We start from the raw sequence: 25,313 nt of genomic DNA, 5'->3' as shown, positions 1-25,313 counted from the left end.
TGGTAGAACACATGGTTATTTGAGGGAACATCAGCGGTCGGACACACAGAGTTCAATGTCCCACGACACCAGCCTCTCCATGCGGGGTTCCTCAGTCTGGGTTAGCCCCTCCTGCACCATCTCCTGGGGACTGGCTCATCCAAGCTCCGGGACCCTCACATGGGAGCTGGGGGCTGGGTGGGAGGCAGTCAGAAGTCATCGTCATCGCAAATGTCCAGGTAGACGTCGAAGGCCTCCCTGTTGCAGTTCCCGTCGGGGCTGAAGACGTACTTGTGGAATGTCCCGTCCACACAGACCGCTACAGGAAGGGAGGAGAGACCCAGTTACAGCCCATCTGGACCACCCAGGTGGGGGAGGGGGGTTGTGGAGCAAAGAGGAGAGGAGGCGAGGATGAGGTGCTCAAGGCTGGGAGGACGGGGTGGGGAGAGGAAAAGGGAGGTGAGGGATGGGTGGGAAGGGGTGACTGAAGGGGTGGTGAGAGAGAGCAGGGAGGAGAGGGATTAGGAGGTGGTGAATGAGGGGGTGAGGGAGCTCCACACTGGGGCTAGTACACTGTGAGCAGGGATCAGGGATGGGGGGTGGGGAGACTGCAGCCTGCACCAAGCTACCAGTTCCCTCCCCCTGCCCCCACACACCCCCATCTCTCCCCCCACTGCATCTTCCCAACCCCACCACCCCCCCTCTTTCCCCCCACACCATAGTCCCCCACCCGCACACTCACCTATGACAGAGTTGACATTTTTGGAGCTGTTTTTGCCAAAGGCACAGATGCAGGCACACTCTGCCGGCACGGTGAAGCTGGCCAGGCTCCACTGCGAGTCCACGTACTGCCCAATCACCGGTCCCACCTTGCCCACCCGGGCCAGCCTGGCCAACAGAAGGAAAACTCCGTCAGCTCCTCACACAGGCACCGCCAGCACAGCACCAAAACAAGCAGCCTCCACCGCAAGCCGCCCACGGGACACAGGCAGCCATCTGTAGTGTCCATCCACCATGAATGTGACGGACGGCCATTTGCCGTGTCTTCCAGTCTGAATGGAGACTGGGACAGATGGGCAGCCATTTGCAGTGTCCATCCAGTGGGAGTGCATGCTGGGACAGACGGGCAGACATTTGCAGTGTCCCATCCAGCAGGAATGCATGCTGGGATAGACGGGCAGACATTTTCAGTGTCTATCCTCCATTGACATACTGAACTGAACATACTGAGCTGCATGCACCGTAACAGCGCCAGTGACTGGACCAGGGTTCGAGTCCCGCATTTTTCTTTACATGTCTACATAGGTTTTCCGAGAATGCTCTGGTTTTCTCCCCACCATTCAAAATGTACTAGGGATGTAGGTCAATTGGTGTCATGGGGGAGGGGTCACGGGTTCATGGGCCAAAAGGGCCTGTTATCGTGCTGTATGTCTAAATTTAAAAAGAATTTAAAGATTTGAACAGAAGATAAGGATGTGTAGAGTTGGGAGTGATGTCTTAGCCTGGATTGAGGATTGGTTAACCAACAGAAAGCAGAGAGTTGGGGTACAAGGGTGTTTTCCTGGATGGCAATCGGTGGTGAGTTGGTGCCACGGGGTTGGTGCTGGGCCCGCAACCATTCATGATGTACATGAACAATCTAGAAGAGGGGACAGAGTGTCATGTATCTACGTTTGCTGATGACACTAAATTGAGTGGAAAAGCAAATTATGCAGAAGATTCAGAGAGGGATATAGATAGGTTCAGTGAGTGGGCAAAGGTCTGCAGGTGGAGTACAACGTTGGTAAATGTGAGGTGATGCATTTTCAAAGGAAGAATGGAAAATCATATTATTATTTAAATGGTAAGCGATTGCAGCACGCTGCCATGCAGAAGGACCTGGAATGAATCAGAAAAGGTTGGTTGCAGGTGCAGCAGGGTGTCTTCATTGCTGCAGGGATTGAATTTGGGAGCCGGGAGGTCCTGCTGCAACTGTACAAGGTCCTGGTAAGGCTGCATGTGGAGAACTATGTGCAGTTCTGGTCTCCTGACTTGAAGGACATACTGGCTTTGGAGGTGGTACAGAGGAAGTTCACCAGGTTGATTCCAGAGATGAGGGGCTTGGCCTACGAGGAGAGATTGAGGCATCTGGGACTGGACTCGTTGGAGTTTAGACAAATGAGAGGCAATCTGACAGAAACATATAAAATGATGAAAGGTGTGGATCAGATAGAGGTAGGTAAGTTGTTCTCATTGGTGGTGGAGACCAGAACGAGGGGACATTGCCTCAAGATCCAGGGGAGTAGATTTAGGACAGAGATGAGGAAAATCTGTGCCTTTGGCAAGAATAGCTCCAAAAATGGGGAATCTGTGGAATTCGCTGTCCATTGAAGCAGTGGAGGGGACCTCAGTAAATATATTTAAGACAAGGTTGGACAGATTTTTACATCGTTGGGGAATTAAGGAATATGGGGAAAAGTCAGGTTGGTGGAGATGAGCCTTTCATCAGATCCGCCATTCAATAAGATCAACGGAGCAGGCTCGAAGGGCTGGATGGCCGACTCCTGATCCGCTGGTCCCTCCCTGCCCATGGAACCATGTGCACCCGCTGCCACACTGGGCAGAGAAGGGGGAGGTGGACTTACGCTGAACGCCGATTCAGACGGGTGTCCTTGAGGGCAAAGATGTGCACGGTGCCCTTGTCACTGGAGGCACAGAGAAAGGAGGAGTCATGGCTGAAGTTGATGCTGTTGGAATTAGGAGAGAGGATGAACACCGTGGCCTCAACCTATCCCCATCACTCTTCAGTCAGCTTTCCCCATTCTTGTCTCCCGACTTTGTTGACATCTCCTTTATCCCCTTTTTACTTTATCTCCTTCCATCCATCCCTCCATCCCTTGTCTCTCTCATTCCCTATCCATCTCCTTCCCTCCATCTCCCCACCCCTTCTCTCTTTCCCTATCTTTGTCTCCTTCCCTCCATCTCCCCACCCATTATCTCTCTCGTTCCCTATCCCTCCAACTTCCCACCCCTTGTTCCTCTCTCTCACATTCCCTATCCCTGTCTCGTTCCCTCCATCTCCTCACCCCTTGTCTCTCTCTCTCTCATTCCCTATCCGTCCCCTTCCCTATAGCTCCCCACCCCTTGTCTCTCTCTTGTTTCCTATCTGTCTCCATCTCCCCACCCCTTGTCTCTCTCATTCCCTATCCCTGTCTCCTTCCCTCCATCTCCCCACCTTGTCTCTCTTGTTCCCTATGTCTCCATCTGTCCACCCCTTGTCTCTCTCTTATTCCTGATTCCTGTCTCCTTCCCATCTCCCAACTCTTTGTCTCTCTATTGTCCTCTATTGTCTCTCTCGTTCCCTATCCATCCCCTTCCCTCCATCTCCCCACCCCTTGTCTCTCTCCCTTTCATTCACAATTCCTGTCTCCTTCTCCCCAGCCCTTGTCTCTCTCTCTCTCATTCTCAATTCCTGTCTCCTTCCTTCCATCCCTTCTCTCTCTCGTTCCATTCTTCCTGCTTTTTGCTCATACCTTGAAGAAGGTCTCAGGCTCGAAATGTTGCCACTTGAGGGACCGGCTGAGTTTCTCCAGCACATTTGTGTTTTACAACAATCACATCATCTAGATCTCCACATCTCTGCACCAACCCACTGTCTGCTTTGAGTCTCCCAAATCTAAGATCCCCTAGGTCCTCACCACCCCTCCCACTACTGGCATCAGTCATGCCATTCATTCCTCCTCTGCTATCAAACATCCTGATTAATGTTAGCTGAGAAATCATGATGAATCACTGCTGCGCCCTCCCCGGGAGTGTGTGATGGGACGGTGCGGAGGAAGCCTCACTCTGCGTCTGACCACGAGTGTGTGTGATGGGATGGTTTGGAGGGAGCTTCACTCTGTATCTGACCCCGGAAGTGTGTGATGGGTCGGTGCAGAGGGAGCCTCACTCTATTTCTAACCCCGGGGGTGTGTGATGGGACGGTGCGGAGGGACCTTCACTCTGTGTCTGACCCCAGGAGTATGTGATGGGACGGTGCAGAGGGAGCTTCACACTGTATCTGACCCTGGGAGTGTGTGATAGGACGGTGTGGAGGGAGCTTCACTCTGTATCTGACCCCGGAAGTGTGTGATGGGACGGTGCAGAGGGAGCCTCACTCTATTTCTAACCCCGGGGGTGTGTGATGGGACGGTGCGGAGGGACCTTCACTCTGTCTGACCCCAGGAGTATGTGATGGGACGGTGCAGAGGGAGCTTCACACTGTATCTGACCCTGGGAGTGTGTGACTGGACATTGCGGAGGGAGCTTCACTCTGTATCTGACCCCGGGAGTGTGTGATGGGACGGTGTGGAGGGAGCCTCACTCTGTATCTGACCCTGGGAATGTGTGATGGGACGGTGTGGAGGGAGCCTCACTCTGTATCTGACCCAGGGAATGTGTGATGGGACGGTGCAGAGGGAGCCTCACTTTATTTCTAACCCCATTCCTCCCAACACCCCCTCTCTCACCAGTACAGGGTTGCGGGATCGGTTCCCCTCCGCAGCTCCACCAACTTCTCCTTGGTCTGTGTGTCGAAGAGGCGGATGAGAGTGCCCTGCAGACATGTGGAATAAGTGTCATGATGGGAGTCCATCTTTCCCAAACACCCCACCCTCCCGGCCACGTCCCATCTTGATCTTGACCTGCCCAGCCTCTCTGCCAACAATCGGCGGAGACCCCCAGCTAGACCCCAGAGGGTGTGCATACAGTCCTGTCACTGAGTGTGCGTGCAAGTGTGTAGTAGCCTGCATGAGCACTGTGTATCCAAACACATGGATGTAAGTGCATTTATACATACAGTGTGTGTGAGTGTGCAGACACACGTGTGTAAGTGCAGGTGATTATCTTGGCCCCTCTATCCGTGCCAGAACATCCATGAGGAAGAACGAGCATCAACAGATGTGTGTGTAAGCCACAGAATGCAGGTGGGGAGGAATTGCCGAGATAGGTGAGGGAGGAAGAAGGGTAGGGAGAGGGGAGACTGAGGCGGGGGGGGGTTTTGTCAGGAGGCTCTGCCCACCGGTCCGGGATCCCTACCTTCCTGGAGGCAGATGCAACGACGCTGCCGTGCTGGTTCAGGGCGATGCAGGCAATCTCACTCTGGTGGGCGTTGATGGTGAAGGGTGCTGACGAGATGCCTGGCTTTGTGTTCGACAAGTCCTGCAGCCAGGCATGGCAACATTAGTCCATGGGGCTGGTCTGGGATGGGGAGCCAGAAACACCCATGTCCCCTCCACAATCCCCATCCATAAACGAGGTGGGGAGAAATATTGCGAGAGTGCTGTGGGCTTTTGGGGGGGGGGGGGGGTGCACAATGGGGCGGGTCTGTGATGGAGGAAAGTGACTGGGGGGGGTTGGTTTCAGAGACAGAGGGTTGTAAGGGACTGGAAGGGGGTACAGAGACAGGGAGGGATGTAGGGGACTGGGGGGGGTTACAGAGACAGGGAGGGATGTAAGGTACTGGGGGGGTAGGTTACAGAGACAGGGAGGGGTGTAAGGGGCTGGAATAGGTTACAGAGACAGGGAGGGGTGTAGGGGACCAGATGGTGTTATAGAGACATGGATGGGTGTAGAGGATCAGAGAGGCTTACAGATGCAGGGAAGGGTGTAGGGCAACAGAGGGGATACCAGAGGACAGGAAAGGGTGTAGGTGACTGGAGGCTGTTAGAGACAGGGAGGGGTGGATGGGACCAGAGTGGATTGTAAAGATGAGGAGGAGTGTCGGGGACCAGAGTGGGATTACAGAGAAGGGGAGGGGTCTAGGGGTCTGATGGGATTCAATGGTTGGTGGGCGTGGGTAACACAAAAGAGAGGAGTCAGGGGTTACACCTGACGTGGCAGTGCACGGGCTTTATTCACAGGGGTCGCGGAGCAGGGGTGTGGTGGGCAGGAGTGTGCGGTCAGGGGTTGACGGGGTGGGGTGGAGATCAGCCATGACGAAAGACTCCAACCACCTCCTCAGTTTCCCACTCACTCACCACGATCTGAAGGCTGCCACACTTGTGTCCAGGGAAGACCAGGAGCTGCTTCTCGATGCTGGGGCACAGGTCACACAGGCCTATGGATAACAGAAGGGCTGCTGACAGCGGGGCTCTGGTGACATCTCCAGCCCGCCCCCTCAAAATGTCCCTCCAATCCCCTGCCCCAATCACCCAACACAGCTTCAGGAGTTTCTGGGCTGCAGCTCAGACCATGTTTGGGAAAAGTGGGGAGATACAGGAGGACTGCGGTCAGGTCTGAAGGCGCAGAGAAAGGACGTCCTATCCTGTAGTCAAATTTTCTCAGTGGTCAGGAAGCTGCTACACTTCACATGAAGGTTGAAGAGGGCAAATTGACACACGTTGACAACATTTTTACAGGAACACAACTTAGATTGTTCTTGTGGAGAGGGGAATGGAAATGACGTTACTGAGGTGGTGTACATCGAATAACCACAGACAGTGAAATTCTATCGTTGATGTGGCGGATGTAAAGTGCATCGACTAACCATGGACAGTGAGGTTCCCTCATTGCCCTGACTTCTGGACAGGGCACGGGAGGTGAGGTTGACGTGGTGGATGTGAAATGCATCAACTAATCACGGACGAAGGAGTCACGTGATGGAGTAGTGGCTGGTAGGGGAACTCCAGTCCTCTCCAGAAAAGTTAAAAAAAAGAAAGAGAAAAAACAAAGGCACAAACATAAAAACCATAACAAAGTGAAAGTAAAAGTGTGGAGAAAATGGCAGCGAAGAAAGAAAAACCAAAAACGGGATGAAAAGAAGAAGGACGTCGGAGGAGGAAGGTGAAGGCCTTACACGGTACGAGGAGGCCTGCCGTGGAGAGAGAAGCCCGCTCCCTGAGGTCAGTGGAAACCGCGAACTCGGGACTACAAAAATGGCTCAAGGAGCCAAACAAAAGTGCGCAACCGCGCATGCGTGATGCGCAAGACAAAAATAACACTGACGGGAGGGGGGACCAGCTGAGGAGTTGATCTCCACAGCTGAAATTGACAACCACAACAAAGCAGCAAGAGGAAAACACAGAAAATAACGAGAGCCAGAAAGAGAGTAAAAAGAAATCAAAGAAACAACAGATGACCAACCCAGAGGAAGAAGACAAGCAGCAAGACACTTCTAATAAAAATAAGAAGACCAAAAATACCCAACAAAATAAAACAAACAACCCAACAAGAAAACCAGAAGAGACAGAGATAAAGGACACAGATCCTGGAGTAGACTCAGAAGAGGAGGAAGAACACAGAGAAATGGAAGATGAAGGGAAGGGCAAGTACATGGATATATTTTTTTTAAAGAATATATGGAAACAGTAAAAGATTGGCAGTCACAAGAATTCAATGAAATAAAAAGAATAAAAAGTACAGAAGAAAAAGTGAATAGATTAGAGATGATCACGACAGATATAGGAAAAAGAGTAGACAAGGTGGAAGAACGAGAAACAGCCATAGCAATGGAAGTAGATGACTTCAAAAAGAAATTAGAAGAATCTGATAAAAAAGTTAAAGAGACACAAGAGCTGTTAGCTCAGAAGATAGATATAATGGAAAATTATAATAGAAGAAACAATATAAAGATAGTGGGCCTTAAGGAAGATGAAGAAGGCAAAAATATGAAAGAGTTTATAAAAGAATGGATCCCCAGGGTCCGAGGAAGACCAGAATTACAGGAAGAAATGGAAATAGAAAGGGCACACAGAATATTAGCCCCTAAACCTCCACAACCACAACAAAAACCAAGATCCATTCTAGTAAAATTCCTAAGATATACAAGAGAAAATATATTGGAGAAGGCAATGAGGAAAATAAAAGAAGACAAAAAACCACTGGAATACAAGGGTCAAAATATTTTTTTCTATCCAGATATAAGTTTTGAACACCTGAAGAAGAGGAAAGAGTTCAATGCAGCAAAAACGACCCTATGGAAAAAAGGTAATAAATTTATGTTAAAATACCCAGCGGGGCAGCAGAGCAAACTATTCTCGGATCCGGAAGAAGCATGAAAATTTGCAGAAAAACTACAAAACAGACAGAGAGATGAAGAGATGTAACAAGAACAAAAATGACAACAAACTATATGTATGTGTATGTATGTATATTTTTGTATTTATATGTGTGTGTGTGTATGTATATATATATATATATATAAAATAGAGTACAGGTAAGAACTAAGAAGGGAAAGAAAGGGAAGAAAGGAAGTAAGGAGGGAATTAAGAGAGTGACCTTTGTTATATATGAAGATTAAAATCTTTTCTGGGAGGGCTGGGTGGGGAAGAATAACAGTCACTGTGAAATCAGTTGACGCTTGCGAGCGGATTCGCAAATCCAAATGGAGAGGGGAGATGTGGTTGCCCGACAAGGGACAAAGGGCAACTCAGAAAGGGGAGGGACTATTGGGGTTAAAGGAATTTTAGATATGAGAATAGTGGAAATATTTTACGTTTTAGAAATGTTGTCTTATAATGTGTTCAAAAAAAGAAAGCAGAAATGGATAAGAAGGGAAGGAGGTGATGAGGAAATGGAAAGGAAAGATAAACAAAGTATGAAATGACTATGTTGAACTATATGACTTTAAATATTTATGGAATACATAACCAAATCAAAAGGAAGAAATTGTTAAATTTACTGAAAAAAGAAAAAAATTGATATAGCATTCGTACAAGAAACACATCTAACTGAAGTGGAACACAAGAAATTACTGAGAGATTGGGTAGGACATGTAACAGCAGCATCATATAATTCAAAAGCCAGAGGAGTAGCTATATTAATCAATAAAAATGTACCAATCAAAATAGAAGAGGAAATAATAGATCCAGCAGGGAGATATGTAATGATAAAATGTCAGATATATTCGAATTTTGGAATTTACTCAATGTATACTCACCTAATGAAGAAGATCAAAAATTTATGCAAGATATCTTTTTGAAGATAGCAGATACGCAAGGGAACATACTAATAGGAGGGGATTTTAACCTTAATTTGGACTCAAACATGGATAAAAGTGGAAAAAGAACTAACAGAAAGAACAAAGTAACCAAATTTATAATTAAATCGATGCAAGAAATGCAACTTTTGGATATATGGAGGAAACAACACCCAAAGGAAAAGGAATATTCATATTATTCGGGTAGACATCAAACATACTCAAGGATAGACCTATTCCTGTTATCAGCCCACATTCAAGGGAGAGTTAGGAAAACGGAATATAAAGCTAGACTATTATCGGACCACTCACCCCTGTTATTGGCAATAGAGCTAGAGGACATCCCACCAAGAATGTATAGATGGAGATTAAACTCCATGCTACTTAAAAGACAGGATTTTAGAGAATTCATTGAATGACAAATTAAAATGTACTTTGAAATAAATACAAAATCAGTGAAAGATAAGTTTATACTATGGGACGCAATGAAAGCGCTCATCAGAGCGCAAATAATAAGTTATGTAACTAAGATGAAGAAGGACGGAAGGGGAGTCACGTGATGGAGTAGTGGCCGGACGGTGAACTCCAGCCCTCTCCAGAAAAGTCGGGAAAAACAAGAGAAAACACAAAGGCACAGAAATAAAAGTTACAGAAAAGTGAGTATAAAGGTGGAAAGAAGATGGCAACAAAAAAAGAAAAATCGAAAGCAACGGCAAGTAGAGAGGAAGAGAAGACAAAGGAGGAAAAAGGTGAAGGCCTTACCTGTCCGAAGAGGCCCGCTGCGGAGAGAGAAACCCGCTCCCTCAGGTCGGTAAATAATGGACTACAAAAATGGCTCGCTGAGCCGAGTAAAAGTGCGCAACCGCGCATGCGTGATACTTCGCGCATGCGCGATGCGAATGAAAAAAAACACACCGACGGGAGGGGGGACCAGCTGGGGAGTCGATCTCCACAGCCGGCAACGACAGCTGCAGAACACCTGCAGCAAGAAGAGACCACAGAAGACAATAGAAACAAGAAAGAAGAGGAGGAAAGGGCAACAAAGAAACAACAGATGGTCAACCCAGAGGAAGAAGAAGAGGAAGAGTATGGTGAAATAGAAGAAGAAAAGATAGGCAAGGTAAAGGATATACTTGCTCTTATTAAAGGATACATGGAGTCATTTAAAGAATGGCAAACACAGGAATTTAAGGATTTAAGAAAAAGAATAAACAACACAGAAGAGAAAATAAATAAAATGGAGACGACCTTAACAGAAATGGGAAAAAAAATGGACAAGATGGAAGAGCGGGCAGTAGCAGCAGAAATGGAGGTAGAAGACTTAAAAAAGAAATTGGAGAAATCTAATAAAAAAACTAAAGAGACACAAGAACTACTAGCTCAAAAAATAGATACAATGGAAAACCATAACAGAAGAAATAACATAAAGATAGTGGGCCTTAAGGAAGATGAAGAAGGCAAGAATATGAGGGAGTTTATAAAAGAGTGGATCCCTAAGACCCTAGGATGTCCAGAACTACAGCAAGAATTGGAAATAGAAAGGGCACATAGAGTATTGGCCTCTAAACCACAACCACAACAAAAACCAAGATCTATTGTAGTAAAATTCCTAAGATATACTACAAGAGAAAAGGTACTGGAGAAGACAATGGAAAAAGTAAGAGAGGGCAACAAACCACTGGAGTATAAAGGGCAAAAAATCTTCATTTATCCAGATATAAGTTTTGAACTCCTAAAGAAGAGAAAAGAGTTCAATACAGCAAAGGCGATTTTATGGAAGAAAGGGTATAAATTTATACTAAAGCATCCAGCGGTATTGAAAATATTTATTCCAGGACAACAAAACAGACTATTCTCGGATCCAGAAGAAGCACGAAAATTTGCAGAACAATTACAAAAATAGACTGAGGGAGGAAGACGGGTAATGAGAGTTAAAATGATCACGATTGATATGTATGTGGGTAAAGACAAAAATAGACTGAGGGATGAAGACGGGTAATGAGAGTAAAAATGATCACGATTGATATGTATGCGGGTAAAGAGGTATAAGAGTGAATAGAGACAATGAGCATACATGAATGTATCTGTACTTAGAGGAAAATATAGATAGTATAGACAAGAATTAATAAGGGAAGGTAATGGAATAGAGAGAATAAGGAGGGAATTAAAAGAGTGACCTTTGTGACATATGAAAAGTGAAATCTTTTCTGGGGGAGGCGGGGTGGGGGGAAATAGCGGTCACTGCAAAATCAGTTGACGCTTGCGAGTGGATTCGCAAATCCAAATGGAGAGGGGAGATGTGGTTGTCCGACAAGGGATAAAGGACAACTCAGGAGGTGAAGGGGAGATTGGGGATAAATAAGATAGAAATAGGAGAATAAGGAAAATGTTAGATGTTGTAGGAATGTTGTCTTATAAAGAGTTGAAAATAAGAAAACAGAAATGGAAAAGGAGGAAAGGTAATGATGGAAAAACGGAAAGAGAAGATAAACAAAATATAAAAGGGCTACGCTGAACTATATGTCTTTAAATATTAATGGAATACATAACCAAATTAAAAGGAAGAAACTACCAAATTTAAATGAATAAATGTATTCCATTAGAAAAAATAACATATTGGTTAAGAAATAATATTGAAATATTCGAACAAGTATAGGAGCCTTACATTAAATACAATAGCGAAAACCTACCGGGGACAAACATTACCTAAGTTGATGGAAGGAGAAGGAAAGAAAAGAATGGACTCAGTAGAATTACTGGAGTAATTTTGTTGAATGACAACATTGTCTGACTGGCTTAATGCAACCTAGATTGTATACCTAAAATGGATGAGGGGGGGGGTGGGGGGGTGGTTTGGGAGGAAAGGTGGGGGGAGAAAAAGTCACTGTATATGTGTGAAAAAGAAATAGTGTATATCATGGCTAATGTGATTTATGGTGTGAAAAATAAAAAAATTTAAAAAAAAAAGATGAAGAAGGACTACAATCGGGAAACAGAACATTTGGAAAGAGAAATAGTAAATATAGAAAAAGAATTAGCAATGAAGGAGGACACAACTAAAAGAAGAGAATTGGCAGATAAAAAAATAAAATATGAAACACTACAAACATATAAGGTGGAGAAGAATATAATGAAGACAAAACAGAAATATTATGAACTAGGAGAAAAAACACACAAAATTCTAGCATGGCAGCTTAAGACAGAACAAGCTAAGAAAATGGTATTGGCATCAAGGAAAAAAGACAAACAAATCACATATAATCCAACGGAGATCAATGAAAACTTCAGAGAATTCTACGAACAATTATACCAAACTGAAGACGAAGGGAAAGAAGACAAAATAGATGAATTTCTAACTAAAACTGAACTACCGAAATTACAAACAGAGGAGCAAAATAAATTAATAAAACCATTTGAAATAGAAGAATTACAGGAGATATTAAAAAAACTACCGAACAATAAAACACCAGAAGAGGATGGATTCCCAATAGAATTCAATAAAATATTTAAAGACATGAATTCCTCCCCTCCTGGAAGTAATCAACCAGATTGATAAAACACAAAGCATACCAGATTCATGCAAAACAGCAATAATTACAGTAATACCAAAGACAGGGAAAGATCCACTTGCACCAGCGTCATTTAGACCAATATCTCTACTTAACACAGATTATAAGATAAAAGCTAAACTATTAGCAAACAGATTGGCCGACTATGTACCAAAAATAGTAAATCTAGACCAAACTGGATTTATTAAAAAAAGACGAACAACAGACAATATCTGTAAATTTATTAACTTAATTCATGCAGAAGGAAATAAAACTCCAACAGTAGCGGTTGCTTTAGACGCAGAGAAGGCCTTTGACAGAGTAGAATGGAATTATTTATTCAAAGTATTACAAAAATTCAGTTTACCAGAGAAGTATATTAATTGGATCATGGCATTATATAAGGGGCCATCGGCGAAAGTGACAGTAAATGCATATATATCAAAACAATTTAACTTAAGCAGATCAACAAGGCAGGGATGTCCACTATCTCCCTCACTGTTCGCGTTAGCTATAGAAGCACTAGCAGAACTGATAAGAACAGAAAATAAAATAAGAGGGATAAAAATAAAAGACAAGGAATATAAAATCAGTCTATTTGCAGATGATGTTATAATATACTTAACAGAACTAGAAATATCAATAAAAGAATTACATAGGAAATTGAAGGAATATGGAGAAGTATCGGGGTACAAGATCAACGCAAATAAAAGTGAAGCAATGCCAATGAATAATGCAGATTTCACAAAGTTTAAGAAAGAATCGCCATTTAGATGGCAAACACAAGCAATGCGATACCTAGGTATACAACTAAATAAAAACCTCGGCCATCTATATAAACTCAATTACCATCCATTAATGAAAAAATTACAAGACGACTTAGAGCATTGGAAAGACTTACCACTAACACTGATAGGAAGGATAAACTGTATTAAAATGAATATTTTCCCAAGGATACAATACCTATTTCAGTCATTATCAATACACCTAACAGAGAAATTCTTCAAGAAGTTAAAGAAAATAATAAGGAAATTCTTATGGAAAGGTGGGTAAACCGAGGATAGCACTAGATAAATTAACAGAATGGTATAAACAAGGAGGCTTACAACTACCAAACTTTAAGAATTATTATAGAGCCGCACAATTAAGATACCTATCAGATTTTTATCAAACAAGGGAAAAACCAGATTGGACCAGATTAGAACTAGATAAAATAGGGGAGAAGATACCTGAACATATACTATATAAATGGGATGAGAAATTGGTGCAACGTAGGAATTCACCGGTATTGCATCATTCTGCTCCACATTTGGAAGAAGATTCATGTAGAAAGGAATAAAACAAATTACCAACTACCAAAACTAATACTGACGCAAAATCAGCTAATCCCTTTTACAATATATAACCTTTCCTTTAGAGAATGGGAGAAAAAAGGGATCAAAAGAATAGAAAATTGTTTTTCGGGAAATAAATTATTAACCTTTGAACAAATAAAGGATAAATATAATATAACTCATGATAGAATGTTTGCATACTACCAACTGAAAACCTACTTGAAGGACAAATTGGGAAACAGTCTGAGGTTACCAGAAGGAAGCAATTTTGAATATGTGATTACAGACACAATGATAATTTAAAAATTTGTAACAAACATGTACATCAAACTGCAAGAAAAGGAGAACGAGGAAACAAACGGTAAACCTAAACAAAAATGGGAACAAGATCTAAACAAAGATAAAGAATGAAACATGGGAGAAGCTATGCTCCGGAACTAAGAGAAATACAATAAACACGAGGTTACGCATGATACAATATAACTGGATACACAGGCTATACATCACACCTCAAAAGTTAAATAAATGGGACCCAACAGTATCTGACAGATGTTTTTGCTGTAAAAAGGAAACGGGAACAACAATTCATGCAATTTGGATATGTGAGAAAGTGGAAAAATTTTGGGAAGATCTAAACCAGATATTAAATAAAATCACAAAAAGCAATATACCAAAAAACCCAGAGATCTTCCTCCTAAGTAATATAAAAAAACAAAGAATTTGGACTCGATTTGGATGGAGCACAAAAAAGATTTGTTATGATAGCCCTAGCTGTAGCAAAAAAATGTATTATGTCAACCTGGAAATTAGAAGACAACTTGAGAATACAACAATGGTACATAGAAATGAATAAATGTATTCCATTAGAAAAAATAACATATAATTTAAGAAATAATATTACAATATTTGAACAAATATGGGAGCCATACATGAAACACAATAGAGAAATCCTACCATGGACTTCCACCACCTAAAATGACAGAAGGAGAAGATAATGAAAAGAACTGACTCAGTGGAATTTCTTGTTTATTTTTATTAAGTGACAACATTGTTTAACGGGTTTAATGTATCTTATAAATGGGGAAGGGAGTGAGGGAGGGAAGGGAGGGGGAAAAAGGGGGAGAAAACGACCCTGTATATATTTAAGAAGAAAAATGTCTGTATGTATCTTGGTCAATATGGTTTATAGTGTGAAAAATAAAAAAATTTAAAAAAAAACTAATCACGGACGAAGAAGTTCCATCACCCTTCTGGGTGTATATCGACTAACCATGGACAGTGAGGTTCCGTCATTCCCAATTTAAGGACGGGGCATGGGAGGTGAGGTTGACGTGATGGATGGGGAGAACATCAATTAACCACGGTCAGTCAGGTTCTATCACTTTACTGACTTATGGACGGGGCACGGGAGGTGAGGTTATCGTGGCAGATGGAGAGTGCATCATCAGTCACTGACTCACTCTCTTGACCTGCTGTGCAAACGGAGGGAAGGCTTTACGGAATGAGGGATCTCATACCACAAAAAGGACATGTATGCAGGCTGGCATGGGTTAACAGTCAAGGAGACCTTACCTCTGGTATTGTCCCGAGTGTCAAATTCAAAGAGCTTGGTGGGGTTATTGGGGAAGGAGTACACGTAGATCCTGTGGCTGAGAACCACGATGATCCTGGATAGAGGGAATCAAAGGCTGGAATGTCAGAGAAGCATATCGCACGATGTTGGTGGAACGCTGGTCTTCCCCATGGAGCAGGATGAAGCAGAGGGCGTATCACCCACCTGCCCCACCAACAACCTAGGGTAGGTGTGGTGAGGGGTGCCACAGTGCTGTGGGGAGGAGGGAGCTCCGCGCCGCGGGAGGGGGCTGCGCGCCGCGGGAGGGGGCTGTGCGCCGCAGAAGGGGACTGCGTGTTGCGAGGGGGTGGTGAGGAGGGGGCTACATGCCATGGGAGGGGTGGTGAGGAGGGGGCTCTGCAGCGCAGGAGGGGTGGTGAGGAGGGGGGTCCGCACCGCAGGAGGGGCAATGAGGAGGGAGCTCCGTGATATGGAAGGGGTGGTAAGGATGGACAAGTGGACCTTGAAGACCGCCTGCCTTCCTCAGGTAAAAAGGCAGTCATTTGGAGGGGAAGGAGACTCCAGGGAATGGAGGAATGGGAGAAGGTGTGGGAGTACCCGACTCAAGCTCGCCTGTGGGTCGGAGGGAAGCCCTGGGGAACAGCAACTACCAGCGCACTGATCTCACTTGTCCTGTCGCATTCGGATGGCGAGCACGGGCTTGGTGAAGGTGAACTCCAAAACCAGCTTCTCCCTCGAGTCCTTTGCCTCACGGGCATCGTCCCACACTAGTACTGGAAGAAAAGACAGAGGGTTACCCAGGAGGCAGCATACCCGTCCCAGTCCTGGGGGGTGTGGAGAGGCATGATGCGGAGGGAGCTTCACCCATGTCTGACCCTGGGAGTGTGTGATGGGACAGTGAGGAGGGAGCTTCACTCTGTGTCTGACCCCAGGAGTGTGTGATGGGACGGTGCAGAGGGAGCTTCACTCTGTGTCTGACCCTGGGAACGTGTGATGGGACGGTACAGAGGGAGCTTCACTGTGTCTTTGACCCACGACGTACCTGAAATCTCAGAAAACTTGGGATTGGTGCCCCCTCCGACGATTGCCAGTAGGTTGGACCTTTGCAGCATCTCCACGTGTCCCACACTTCCAACCTGCTCATGGTCTTGACAAGAACACAGTCACAGTTAACAGAGGCCTGTACCTGCAGATCCAACTCACACCCCCAGTCTGTGAGGAAGGCTCAGTGGAGTAACTGGAACTGAGGTAGGAGCCAGAGGCTGGAACCAGAATTCACGGATGTCACAAAATGATAGTTGCCCCCTCTAGAATGGTGTGCCCCAGACCTCCACTTCCACAGCCCTCTTAACGTCATGATCTTTCAAAATCCAATCTCACCGAACCTAGAAATCTACAGCACAGTACACAGATCCTTCAGCCTAGAGTGTGGTGTCAACCCAATAACCATAAGGCATGAGCAGAAATAGGCCATTCATCCCATTGAGTCTGCCCCACCATTTCATCATCCTTTAAATACACCCAGTGACCTGGCCTCCACAACTGCCAGTGGCAACAAATTCCACAGATTCACCACCCTCTGGCTGAAGAAATTCTACCTTATCTCTGTTCTAAGCAGACGCCCATCAATCCTGAAGTTGTGCCCTCTTGCCCTGGACTCTCCCACCGTGGGGAACAACCTTTCTACATCTATTCTGTCCTGCCTTTCAACATTCAAAAAGTTTCAGCGATTCCCCTCTCATTCTCCTAAATACCAACGAGTTCAGGCCAAGAGCCGTCAAACATTCCTCACACGATAACCCTTTTATTCACAGAGTGAACATCCTCTGAACTCTCTCCAACATCAGCACATCCTTTCTTCAACGAGAAGCCCAAAACTGTTCATAATATTCCACGTGGGGGCTCACTGGGGGCTTTAAAGCCTCAACATTACATCCCTGCTCTTATATTCTCTACCTCTTGAAATGAACGGCAGCATTGCATTTGCCTTCTTCGCCCCCAACTCCACCTGCAATTTTACCTTCAGGCCATGCTGCATGAGGACTCCCAGGTCCCTTTGCATCTGGGGATTTTTCAGTTTTCTCCCCATTTATAAAACAGTCTGCCTGTTTATTTTTTCAACCAAAGTGCACGACCGTAAACTCTCCGAAATTGTATTTCATTTACCACTTCTCTGCCTGTTGTCCTAACCAAAGTCCTTCTGCAATCACCTTGTTTCCTCGACACCACCTGCCCCTCTATCTACCTTCGTATCGTCTGCAGACTTGGCCACGAAGCTATTCGTTCCATAATCTAAATCATGAAAAGAAGTGGCCCCAACACCAACCGGAACATCACTAGCAACCGGCAACCAATCTGAATACGATTCCTGTATTCCGACTCTCTGCTTCTTGCCAATCAGCCAATGCTCTCCCCTCGCTAGTATATTTCCTGTTACACCATGGGCTCTTATCTCGTTCAGTAGCCTCATGTGCATTCCCTTGTCAAAGGCCTTCTAAAACCCAGACACACAACATCCACTGCATCTCCCATACTCTTCCTCAGGTTTGTGAAGCTAGTTTTTCCCTGAAGGAAACCGTGCTGGCTTTGGCCTGTCCTGTCACGTGTCTCCAAGTACTCTGTAACCTCTCCCTCAACTCCTACATCTTCCCAACCACTGATGTCAGGCTAACCGGTCTAGGGTTTCCTTTCTCAGGTCAGGGGCTGATTCCATCCTCACCATTACCCTGTGCAACTGGAACAAAGGCTCCCTGTTCATCAACACCAGCCCCTTTACAAAAAAGGGAAACTGCCTGTGAACTTAATGTGATCTGTTCACTTGGATCTCTGTAAAGGTCATAAACTTGCACATCCTCATTTCCATCTGCCTCTTATTGATGTCCAGATCTGAGGCAGGGAGGGGTGCAGGGGACCAGAGGGGGTGACAGAGACAGGGAGGGGTGTAACAGTCTGGACGAGGTTACAGAGATGGAGAGGGGTGTGGGAGTCAGATAGGATTACAGATAGGGAGGAGTTTAGGGGACTGGAGGGGGTTACATAGACAGGGAGGAGGTGCAGCGGATCAGAGGATGTTACATAGAGAGGGAGGGGTGGCTGTGGAACACCCAATGAGGTGGGGCAGAGTGAAGAAGTAAGTGTGATCCCCTGTAATGGAAAAGCCATCACTCACCCAAGTGACCCTTCTCCATGAGGGGCTCCACGTTGTAGATCCGGACTCCACTCTCCATCGCACAACAGAAGCAGCCTGGGGGGAGGGAAAGAGAATTCCTGGCAGTGACGCTGTAGACAGCAGGAACAGATGGGCTGAATGGAGGCAGTTCATGTGGAGTCTGTCTGCCACACATTGTAGTGGGAGGGGCAGTGAGGAGGGAGCTCTGCGCTGAGGGAGGGGCTGTGAGGAGGGAGCTCAGCGCTGTGGGAGGGGCAGTGAGGAGGGAGCTCAGCGCTGCGGGACAGCGGAGGTGAGGACCCATCTTACTGTGATCCTGGTTGAAGCGGAGACTGTTTACCCCACGCTGTTGGGCCATCGCAAGTGATGGGGGGGTTCAGCACTGATCCTGTGGAGGAGGGGAAAGAGAGAGAGACACACAGTCACCTCAGGCCATTCTGAAACATTCCCCGTGCCCGACCACATAGCAGGGAAGGAGGGGGAGGGGAGGGGAGTTAGGAAGTGTGGGGCGGGGATGATGTGGGGGGGATCAGGGGTGTGAGTCGGTTGGGGGTTGCAGGATGAGGCAGTGTTGAGGTGGCTGGAGGGAGTGATGAGATGGGAATGAGTAGGGATGGGGAGTGAGAGGGGTTGAGGGGGGGAATGGGGTTGAGTTGCGATGAGGGGGGTTGTGGGTGGGGATAAGGGAGATGGGATGGGGGAAGTTGGGGATGATGGATGGGGAACTGCGCCGGCCACCTCTCACCTCGTCCTGTCGTCGTTCTTCATCTGTCCTGACACTTCCGGTTCACTTCGTGACCTCTCGGTGACCAGATGTGACGTCACGACACTCATCCCGCCCTCTACTCTTCTTCTACCCTCTCTCCTTCCTTCTCTCCATATTCTCCTCTTCTCCCTCTACTTTTTTCCTCTCTTCCCCCTCCCTCTACCCACTTCCCTCTCCCTCTACCCTTTTTCCCCTCTTCCCTCTCTACCTTTTTCTCTTCCCCCTCCATCTACTCTTTTTCCTCTTTTCCCCTCTACCCTTTTTCTTCTCTTTCCCTCCCTCTACTTTTTTCCTCTCTTCCCCCTCCCTCTACTCACTTCCCTCTCCTCTTTTTCCCCTCCCCTTCCCTCAACCCTTTGTCCCCTCTTCCTTTGCTACTCTTTTTCCTCTTCCCCCTCCCTCTACCCTTTTTACCCCTTCCCCCTCCCTCTACCCTTTTTTCCCTCTTTCCCCTCCCTCTCCCCCCCCCTTTATCCCCCACTTGTTTATTTTGGTACCTAGTTTCTCTGACTGCCCCCGTGATTGCTGCTGAGGCAAAACAATAAATTTTCTGACTCGTTCATGACAATCAGTTCTGATCATGATCCCAGGCACAGGATAATGCTGTGAAAGGGTGGGCAAGGGGGAATTTCAGAGTCCCCAGGGTTTAAGTTAATCAGAGGTCACCCTTCCAAATCAGAGCAAGGTATTTTTTTCCCTCTCGTAAGCATTGGGAATGAGGGTGGAGACCAGAGGGAGATGGATCCTCATGAAGCAAGTGCGGGTGAAAGGTTACTGTAGATTCAGATCTCCGCAGAGGCAACATTAAAATAGCATTTCCTCATTTGAAACATGGAAGGCTGAAGATGCCGTTATTGTTAACACACACAGATAACACCGGGCTGAGTATCCGTCAGCAAAGATACTGATGTTTCGGGCCTGAGCCCTTGCCCGCAACTGTACTCCAGCGCCGCAGGGATCACTCATTGGTGCCACATCTCCAGCCCTATCCTGATACTCACTTCACCGAGCACCTGGGCTCTGTCCGTTGTGATAGTGTGGATCTCCCAGTGGCTGCCCATTCCAGTTCCCCGCTCCTTTGCTGTCGTGTCTGGCTGCAGTCTCGCACACGGCCTGACTAAGAGCGCCTGCAGATCAGAGGGTCAACACCTCATCTTTTATCTGGGCACCCTCCAACTGAATGGCAGTGACGTCGACTTCTCCGGTTTCCTTTACATACCCCACCCCCGCCATCTTCATTTCTGTCTCCTTCTTCCCAGCTCTCCCTGTGTCCCCTTTTTCCGAGCCAAAATCAATTCCCACCTCTCCTCTCATCATGCCCAATGAACACCTTTTGTTGGTCTGGACCAGTCAGTTTCCCAAATTGGTAAGATCCAAATGGCTGGCGAGGAGAAAGTGGGGGCTGGCGAGGAGAAAGTGGAGGCGTGTCCGAATGTGTCTGGCAAACAGCCCACAATGCTTCTGGTGTACTATCCGTCAGGTGAGGAGGGGGTGGGGGTGAGTGCCCAGGACGGTGACCACTCAGGACAGCGATCACCCGCCTGGGACAGTTACAGATGGGGATGGTGACTGAATAAATTGTTGCATAATAAAATATGACTGCATAACAGCAAACAGTGTAGGCAATGTTCTGTGGCTTGAAAATTGTGAAGACGAGTTTGTCAGAGATATAAATTTTGTATTGCCAAATAAATTGGTTCACTATGTTTTATTTGTTCATCTTTCTCCCCACCACCCCCCCCCCCCAACCACAAGGGACCGAGTAGCCTCTGAGTCACCTACCAGTCTACTCAGTGGTGGGTTCCGCTGCTGTACCAGGGACAGGTTGACTCTCATGCTCCCTCAGGACCACACTGGTGCAGAAATTGAATCTGCCCCACCATTTCATCATGAGCCAATCTGTTCTGCCATGACCCCAATCCCCCAGCCTTTCTCCCCATAACCCTGGCTAATTAAGACCTCTGCCTTAAACACACCCAATGACCCAGTCTCCACAACTAATTCTGGGGCTCTGCGGCTTAGGCACACACAGGTGGAAGTCTGTTGGCGACTTGAGATGAGGAACCCACCCGGCCTGCGAGTGACTGTGGTTGAGGGACTCACACTGGGCTTCTGGAGACTGGCTGAAGGGGATACCAGGTTTCGGAATTGGGACGTGAGAGGGCGTCGAGGGCACTGAAGAGCTTCCCGATCATATCGGAGGTTCAGATCTGGAGATCGGGCCGCCGACGATTTGGACTGGACTCCATGGACACTCAGCGACTCTGGAGGTGGAGGGAATACTCTTTTGCTTCTCTTTCTCCGACTTTAAGAGGTGCTTCAGGGAATTTCTGACCATGGTGAATCCGTCCACCTCTGGCAGACGAAAGCAAATTCCATGTAATATTGCATTGTCTTTATTACGTGACAGTAAATCAAATCTCGAAATTCCAGATTCTCAACCCACCAACTGAAGAAATTCCTCCACATTCTGTTCTAAGCAGATGCCCTTCAATCCTGAAGTTGTCCCAGACTCTCACACTATGGGGGAAACAACATTTCCACATCTACTCTGTCCACATCTTTTAAAATGTTTCAGCTAGATCCCCCTCCCCCACCAAATTCCAAAGAGTATAGGCCAAGAGCCGTTAAACACTCCTCGTATGATAACCCTTTAATTCCCAGAATCATTCCAGTGAGACAGGATAATTGAGCCAGGTGCATGGCCCTTGATGTGAACCTTCTCTTCTCCGGCCATTGACCACTGAAATTGCGGAACATTCCTCCTGCTGGACCATGCCGAGGAAAGACCAGTCGCCTTGCATACTTCCTCTACACAACAAGAGACCACGAGAGAGAGGCGCAAGATGAGAGGATGGCCCTCCTGTGCTGCAACCCCACCCCACTCCGAAGAGGCAGCAAGGGTTCCCGGCAGCAGACAGGGTAGTCCAGACGGTGGCCTCACCCTGAGCAGGGGAGCAGGAGGTCAGATCACGCAGCAGACTGCCAGAAGAACAGGGATATGTGGAGTGGTGGGGGGGGGGGGGGGTGGGGGGTGGAAATGAACAACCCATAGCACATCACTGGGCTTTCAATGTTGACTTGCTAAGATTTAATAGTGACATTAATGGATACAGAATTATACACAAATACCAGAATGCAAGGTTCTGAACTCAGTAACCACTCAACCCTTGTACCTGGAGGGAAATTCCAGAGACAGGGAGATGGGAGAGAGAGAGAGGTATGGAGAGAAAGATGAAAGAGACGGAGAAATAAAGAGATGGGGAGAGAGAGAGAGTCAGGGAGAGAGAGAGGGATGGGGAGAGGAGAGAGGGAGCTTCACTCTGTGTCCGACCCTGGGAGTGTGTGATGGAACGGTGTGGAGGGAGCTTCACTGTGTCTATGACCCCAGGAGTGCATGATGGGACACAGAGCTTCACTCTGTGTCTGACCTTGGAAATGTGTGACGGGATGGGGTGGAGAGCTTTGCTCTGTGTCCGACCCTGGGAGTGTGTGATGGGACAGTGCGGAGGGAGCCGGCCCATCCCACCACCCTTCTGAGCCAGTCACATGGGAGCCACCAGGGCTTGAACTGGTGTTCAGACTTTTACTGGAATAAAGCCTGTTGTACAGTCTTTTGAGTTTTGTATTTGCTTGCTGCTACCTTAGCGCACCACAATTTATTCCAGTAAAAACAAAGAGGGAGAGGTTTCTGACAATTGGGAGCCTGGAGATCGATCCCCAACACCCGGGGGCCCAGGCATTCTCTGAGAACTGGCTGAGGTGATCAACACCAACCAGAAATGGCTCATGGTGCTCCACACCAAGCTGGGCCCACGAGCTTTCCAGGCCATCAAGGACTGCACGGACTACGAACCTGCAATGGCTGTCCGGGAGAGCTTGTACGAGCCCCTGACAAACATGGTCAATGCCTGGTACCTGCTCAGCATCAGGTTCCAGCAGCCAGGTGAGATGGCAGGTGCCTCTCTGGGGGCCCTGTGTGAGCTAGCCCTCCCGTGCCTGGCTGAGACTGGGGTGACCGAAGGGGAAGTGGAGCGACTGATCAGGGATGCCTGCATGCGAGGGCTGCACTTGAGTGCCCGACAGGAAGTGTAGGAGGAAAATATTACCTCACTTACCAAGACAATGGCGGAGGTCCGCTCCCTGGAGGCAGCAGCCCATCATGCAGAGACCTCCGGTCTGGCAAATGCAAACAACTGCCATCACCGAAGGGCCCTAAGTGGAGAAGATCATCTCAGCCGCTGGCACAGCTCACCCCTGTAAGTACTGCGGGTCCCGGTGTGGATCAGACAGGCAATCCCACAAAGGCTGCCTGGCGAGGAACTCGCATTGTTCCTGATGCGGAAAGAAAGGCCACTTCGCTAAGGTGTACCTTTCCAGGCCCGTCAGGAGCACTGTGGCTCTCTGCAACCAGCTGAGAGCCCACCCAAATGTTACTATGTGCAAGGACCAGGCAACACCATTACTTACCCCGTCACTTCTGCCCTCATCGCTGACGTCACTTCCGGCTCAGCCACCGACCCGCACCTCTGCAGTGTGCTCACCCTGGGCACCGCCATCTTCCTCCGAACTACTTCTGCCTGCACAGATGACGTCACCTCTGCTCGCTCAGATTACATCACCTCCAGCTTCACTGCCAGTTGGGTCAGCCGGCCCCGACTGCACATCGACAGGATGACATGGTCAACGTGGGCACATACCCGATTGCCCACCCGACGCACCCCACGCCCTGGAAGGAAACTGCTGGCTGCTACTCGCCTCATCCATCGGGGATCAGTGACTGTCGATGGGAAAGTAACAAAATCCCTGTTCGATAGCGGTAGTACTGAGAGCTTTGTGTGCCCGAATGTGGCCTGGACACTAAAGCTCAAAACCTATCCCATGAACTAGCTCATCACTTTTGCTGCCCAGGTCTGATCCATCACGACCCTCGGGTGCTGCTCAGTGGAATTGACAGTGGGTGGGGAGGGGAAACATACCAAGGGTTCAGACTCCTGGTTATGCCCCAGCTCTGTGCCTCAGTCCTCTTAGGGCTGGACCCAGTGCCACCTCCAAAGCCTTACCCTCACCTTCGGCAGGCCCCTCCCCTCGCTTACACTCCACAGCTCAAAGCCCAGCGACTGCCCCCAATCCAACTGCAGCCTCTCCACGCTACAGGTAACCCTACCCGCCCTTTTCAACAACCTTACATCAGATTGCAAGCCCATAGCTGCCAAGAGCAGGCACTATTGCACAGCCTACAGTGCCTTCATTAAGGCAGAAGTGAAGCAGCTTCTGGCATTAGGTATCAGAGAGCCCAGCACCAGTCCCTGGAGAGCCCAAGGGGGGTAGCAAACCGAGGATAGTAATCAATTATAGCCCGACCATAAACCAGTACACCCAACTGGACTCCTACCCCCTACCCTGAATAGCTAACATGGTCAATGAGATAGCCCGCTATAAGGTCTTCTCGACAATTGACCTAAAGTCGACCTACCTCCAGCTCCCTATTCACACCTGGGATAAACCATATATCACTTTCTTATTTTTATTTTTTATTTTTCACACTATAAACCACATTAATCAAGATACATACATTTTTCTTTTCAAATATATATAGTGTCATTTTCTTTCCCCCCCCCACTCTTCCCATCCCACCCTCCCTACCTCCCCTCCCATTCATTTAAAGTTCAGAATCTAAGATACATTAAACCCGTCAAACAATGTTGTCACTCAATAAAAATAAACAAGAAGTTCCACTGAGTCAATTCTTTTCATTTCCTTCTCCTTCTGTCATTTTAGGTGGTAGATGTCCCCGGTAGGTTTTCTCTATTGTGTTTCATGTATGGCTCCCATATTTGTTCAAATATTGTAATATTATTTCTTAAATTATATGTTATTTTTTTCTAGTGGAATACATTTATTCATTTCTATATACCATTGTTGTATTCTCAAGTTATCTTCTAATTTCCAGGCTGACATAATACATTTTTTTGCTACAGCTAGGGCTATCCTAACAAATCTTTTTTG

The 25,313-nt window shown here is 47.0% G+C and overlaps 1 protein-coding gene and 1 long non-coding RNA gene across 4 annotated transcripts in view; one reads left to right on the top strand and one right to left on the bottom strand.

The window, feature by feature from the left end:
- On the bottom strand, window positions 1-19,345 carry wdr45 (WD repeat domain 45). Of its 3 annotated transcripts, XM_069929237.1 has the most exons (12): window positions 19,284-19,345; window positions 18,848-18,926; window positions 18,539-18,613; window positions 16,412-16,516; window positions 16,037-16,142; window positions 15,369-15,463; window positions 5,976-6,055; window positions 5,035-5,157; window positions 4,467-4,552; window positions 2,604-2,705; window positions 722-867; window positions 1-298 (listed from the first exon to the last, which is right to left on the bottom strand). In XM_069929237.1, the coding sequence occupies exons 2-12, from the start codon at window positions 18,894-18,896 to the stop codon at window positions 189-191; spliced, it is 1,077 nt and encodes a 358-aa protein (XP_069785338.1). In that variant the 5' UTR covers window positions 18,897-18,926; window positions 19,284-19,345; the 3' UTR covers window positions 1-188. The 3 variants fall into 3 exon arrangements, with proteins under 3 accessions (XP_069785338.1, XP_069785341.1, XP_069785340.1); XM_069929240.1 differs by lacking the exon at window positions 722-867; XM_069929239.1 differs by lacking the exon at window positions 18,848-18,926 and having other exon boundaries at window positions 19,284-19,304.
- Window positions 19,346-19,402: 57 nt separating this feature from the next.
- The window catches only part of LOC138756572 (uncharacterized), a 30,740-nt gene continuing 24,829 nt past the window's right edge, over window positions 19,403-25,313 (top strand). Inside the window, exon 1 of the long non-coding RNA XR_011353163.1 lies at window positions 19,403-20,784. This is a non-coding gene — a long non-coding RNA (uncharacterized lncRNA). The remainder of the gene's footprint in view (window positions 20,785-25,313) is intronic.

Source organism: Narcine bancroftii, chromosome 3 (assembly GCF_036971445.1).
Source record: "Narcine bancroftii isolate sNarBan1 chromosome 3, sNarBan1.hap1, whole genome shotgun sequence".
Classification (NCBI taxonomy): Eukaryota; Metazoa; Chordata; class Chondrichthyes; order Torpediniformes; family Narcinidae; genus Narcine; species Narcine bancroftii.
The sequence above is the reverse complement of the archived record's forward strand: the minus strand, read 5'-3'. Positions and strand labels throughout refer to the sequence as shown.

Excerpts from the sequence above, each read along its gene's own strand:
- wdr45 (XM_069929237.1), bottom strand. The coding sequence starts at position 18,896 with ATGGCCCAACAGCGTGGGGTAAACAGTCTCCGCTTCAACCAGGATCAC. Across the intron at positions 18,614-18,847 it reads CCGCTTCAACCAGGATCACA|GCTGCTTCTGTTGTGCGATG; the intron begins GTAAGATGGGTC and ends CCCTCCCCCCAG. Across the intron at positions 868-2,603 it reads CGTCTGAATCGGCGTTCAGC|GCTGGCCCGGGTGGGCAAGG; the intron begins GTAAGTCCACCT and ends TCTGTTGGCCAG.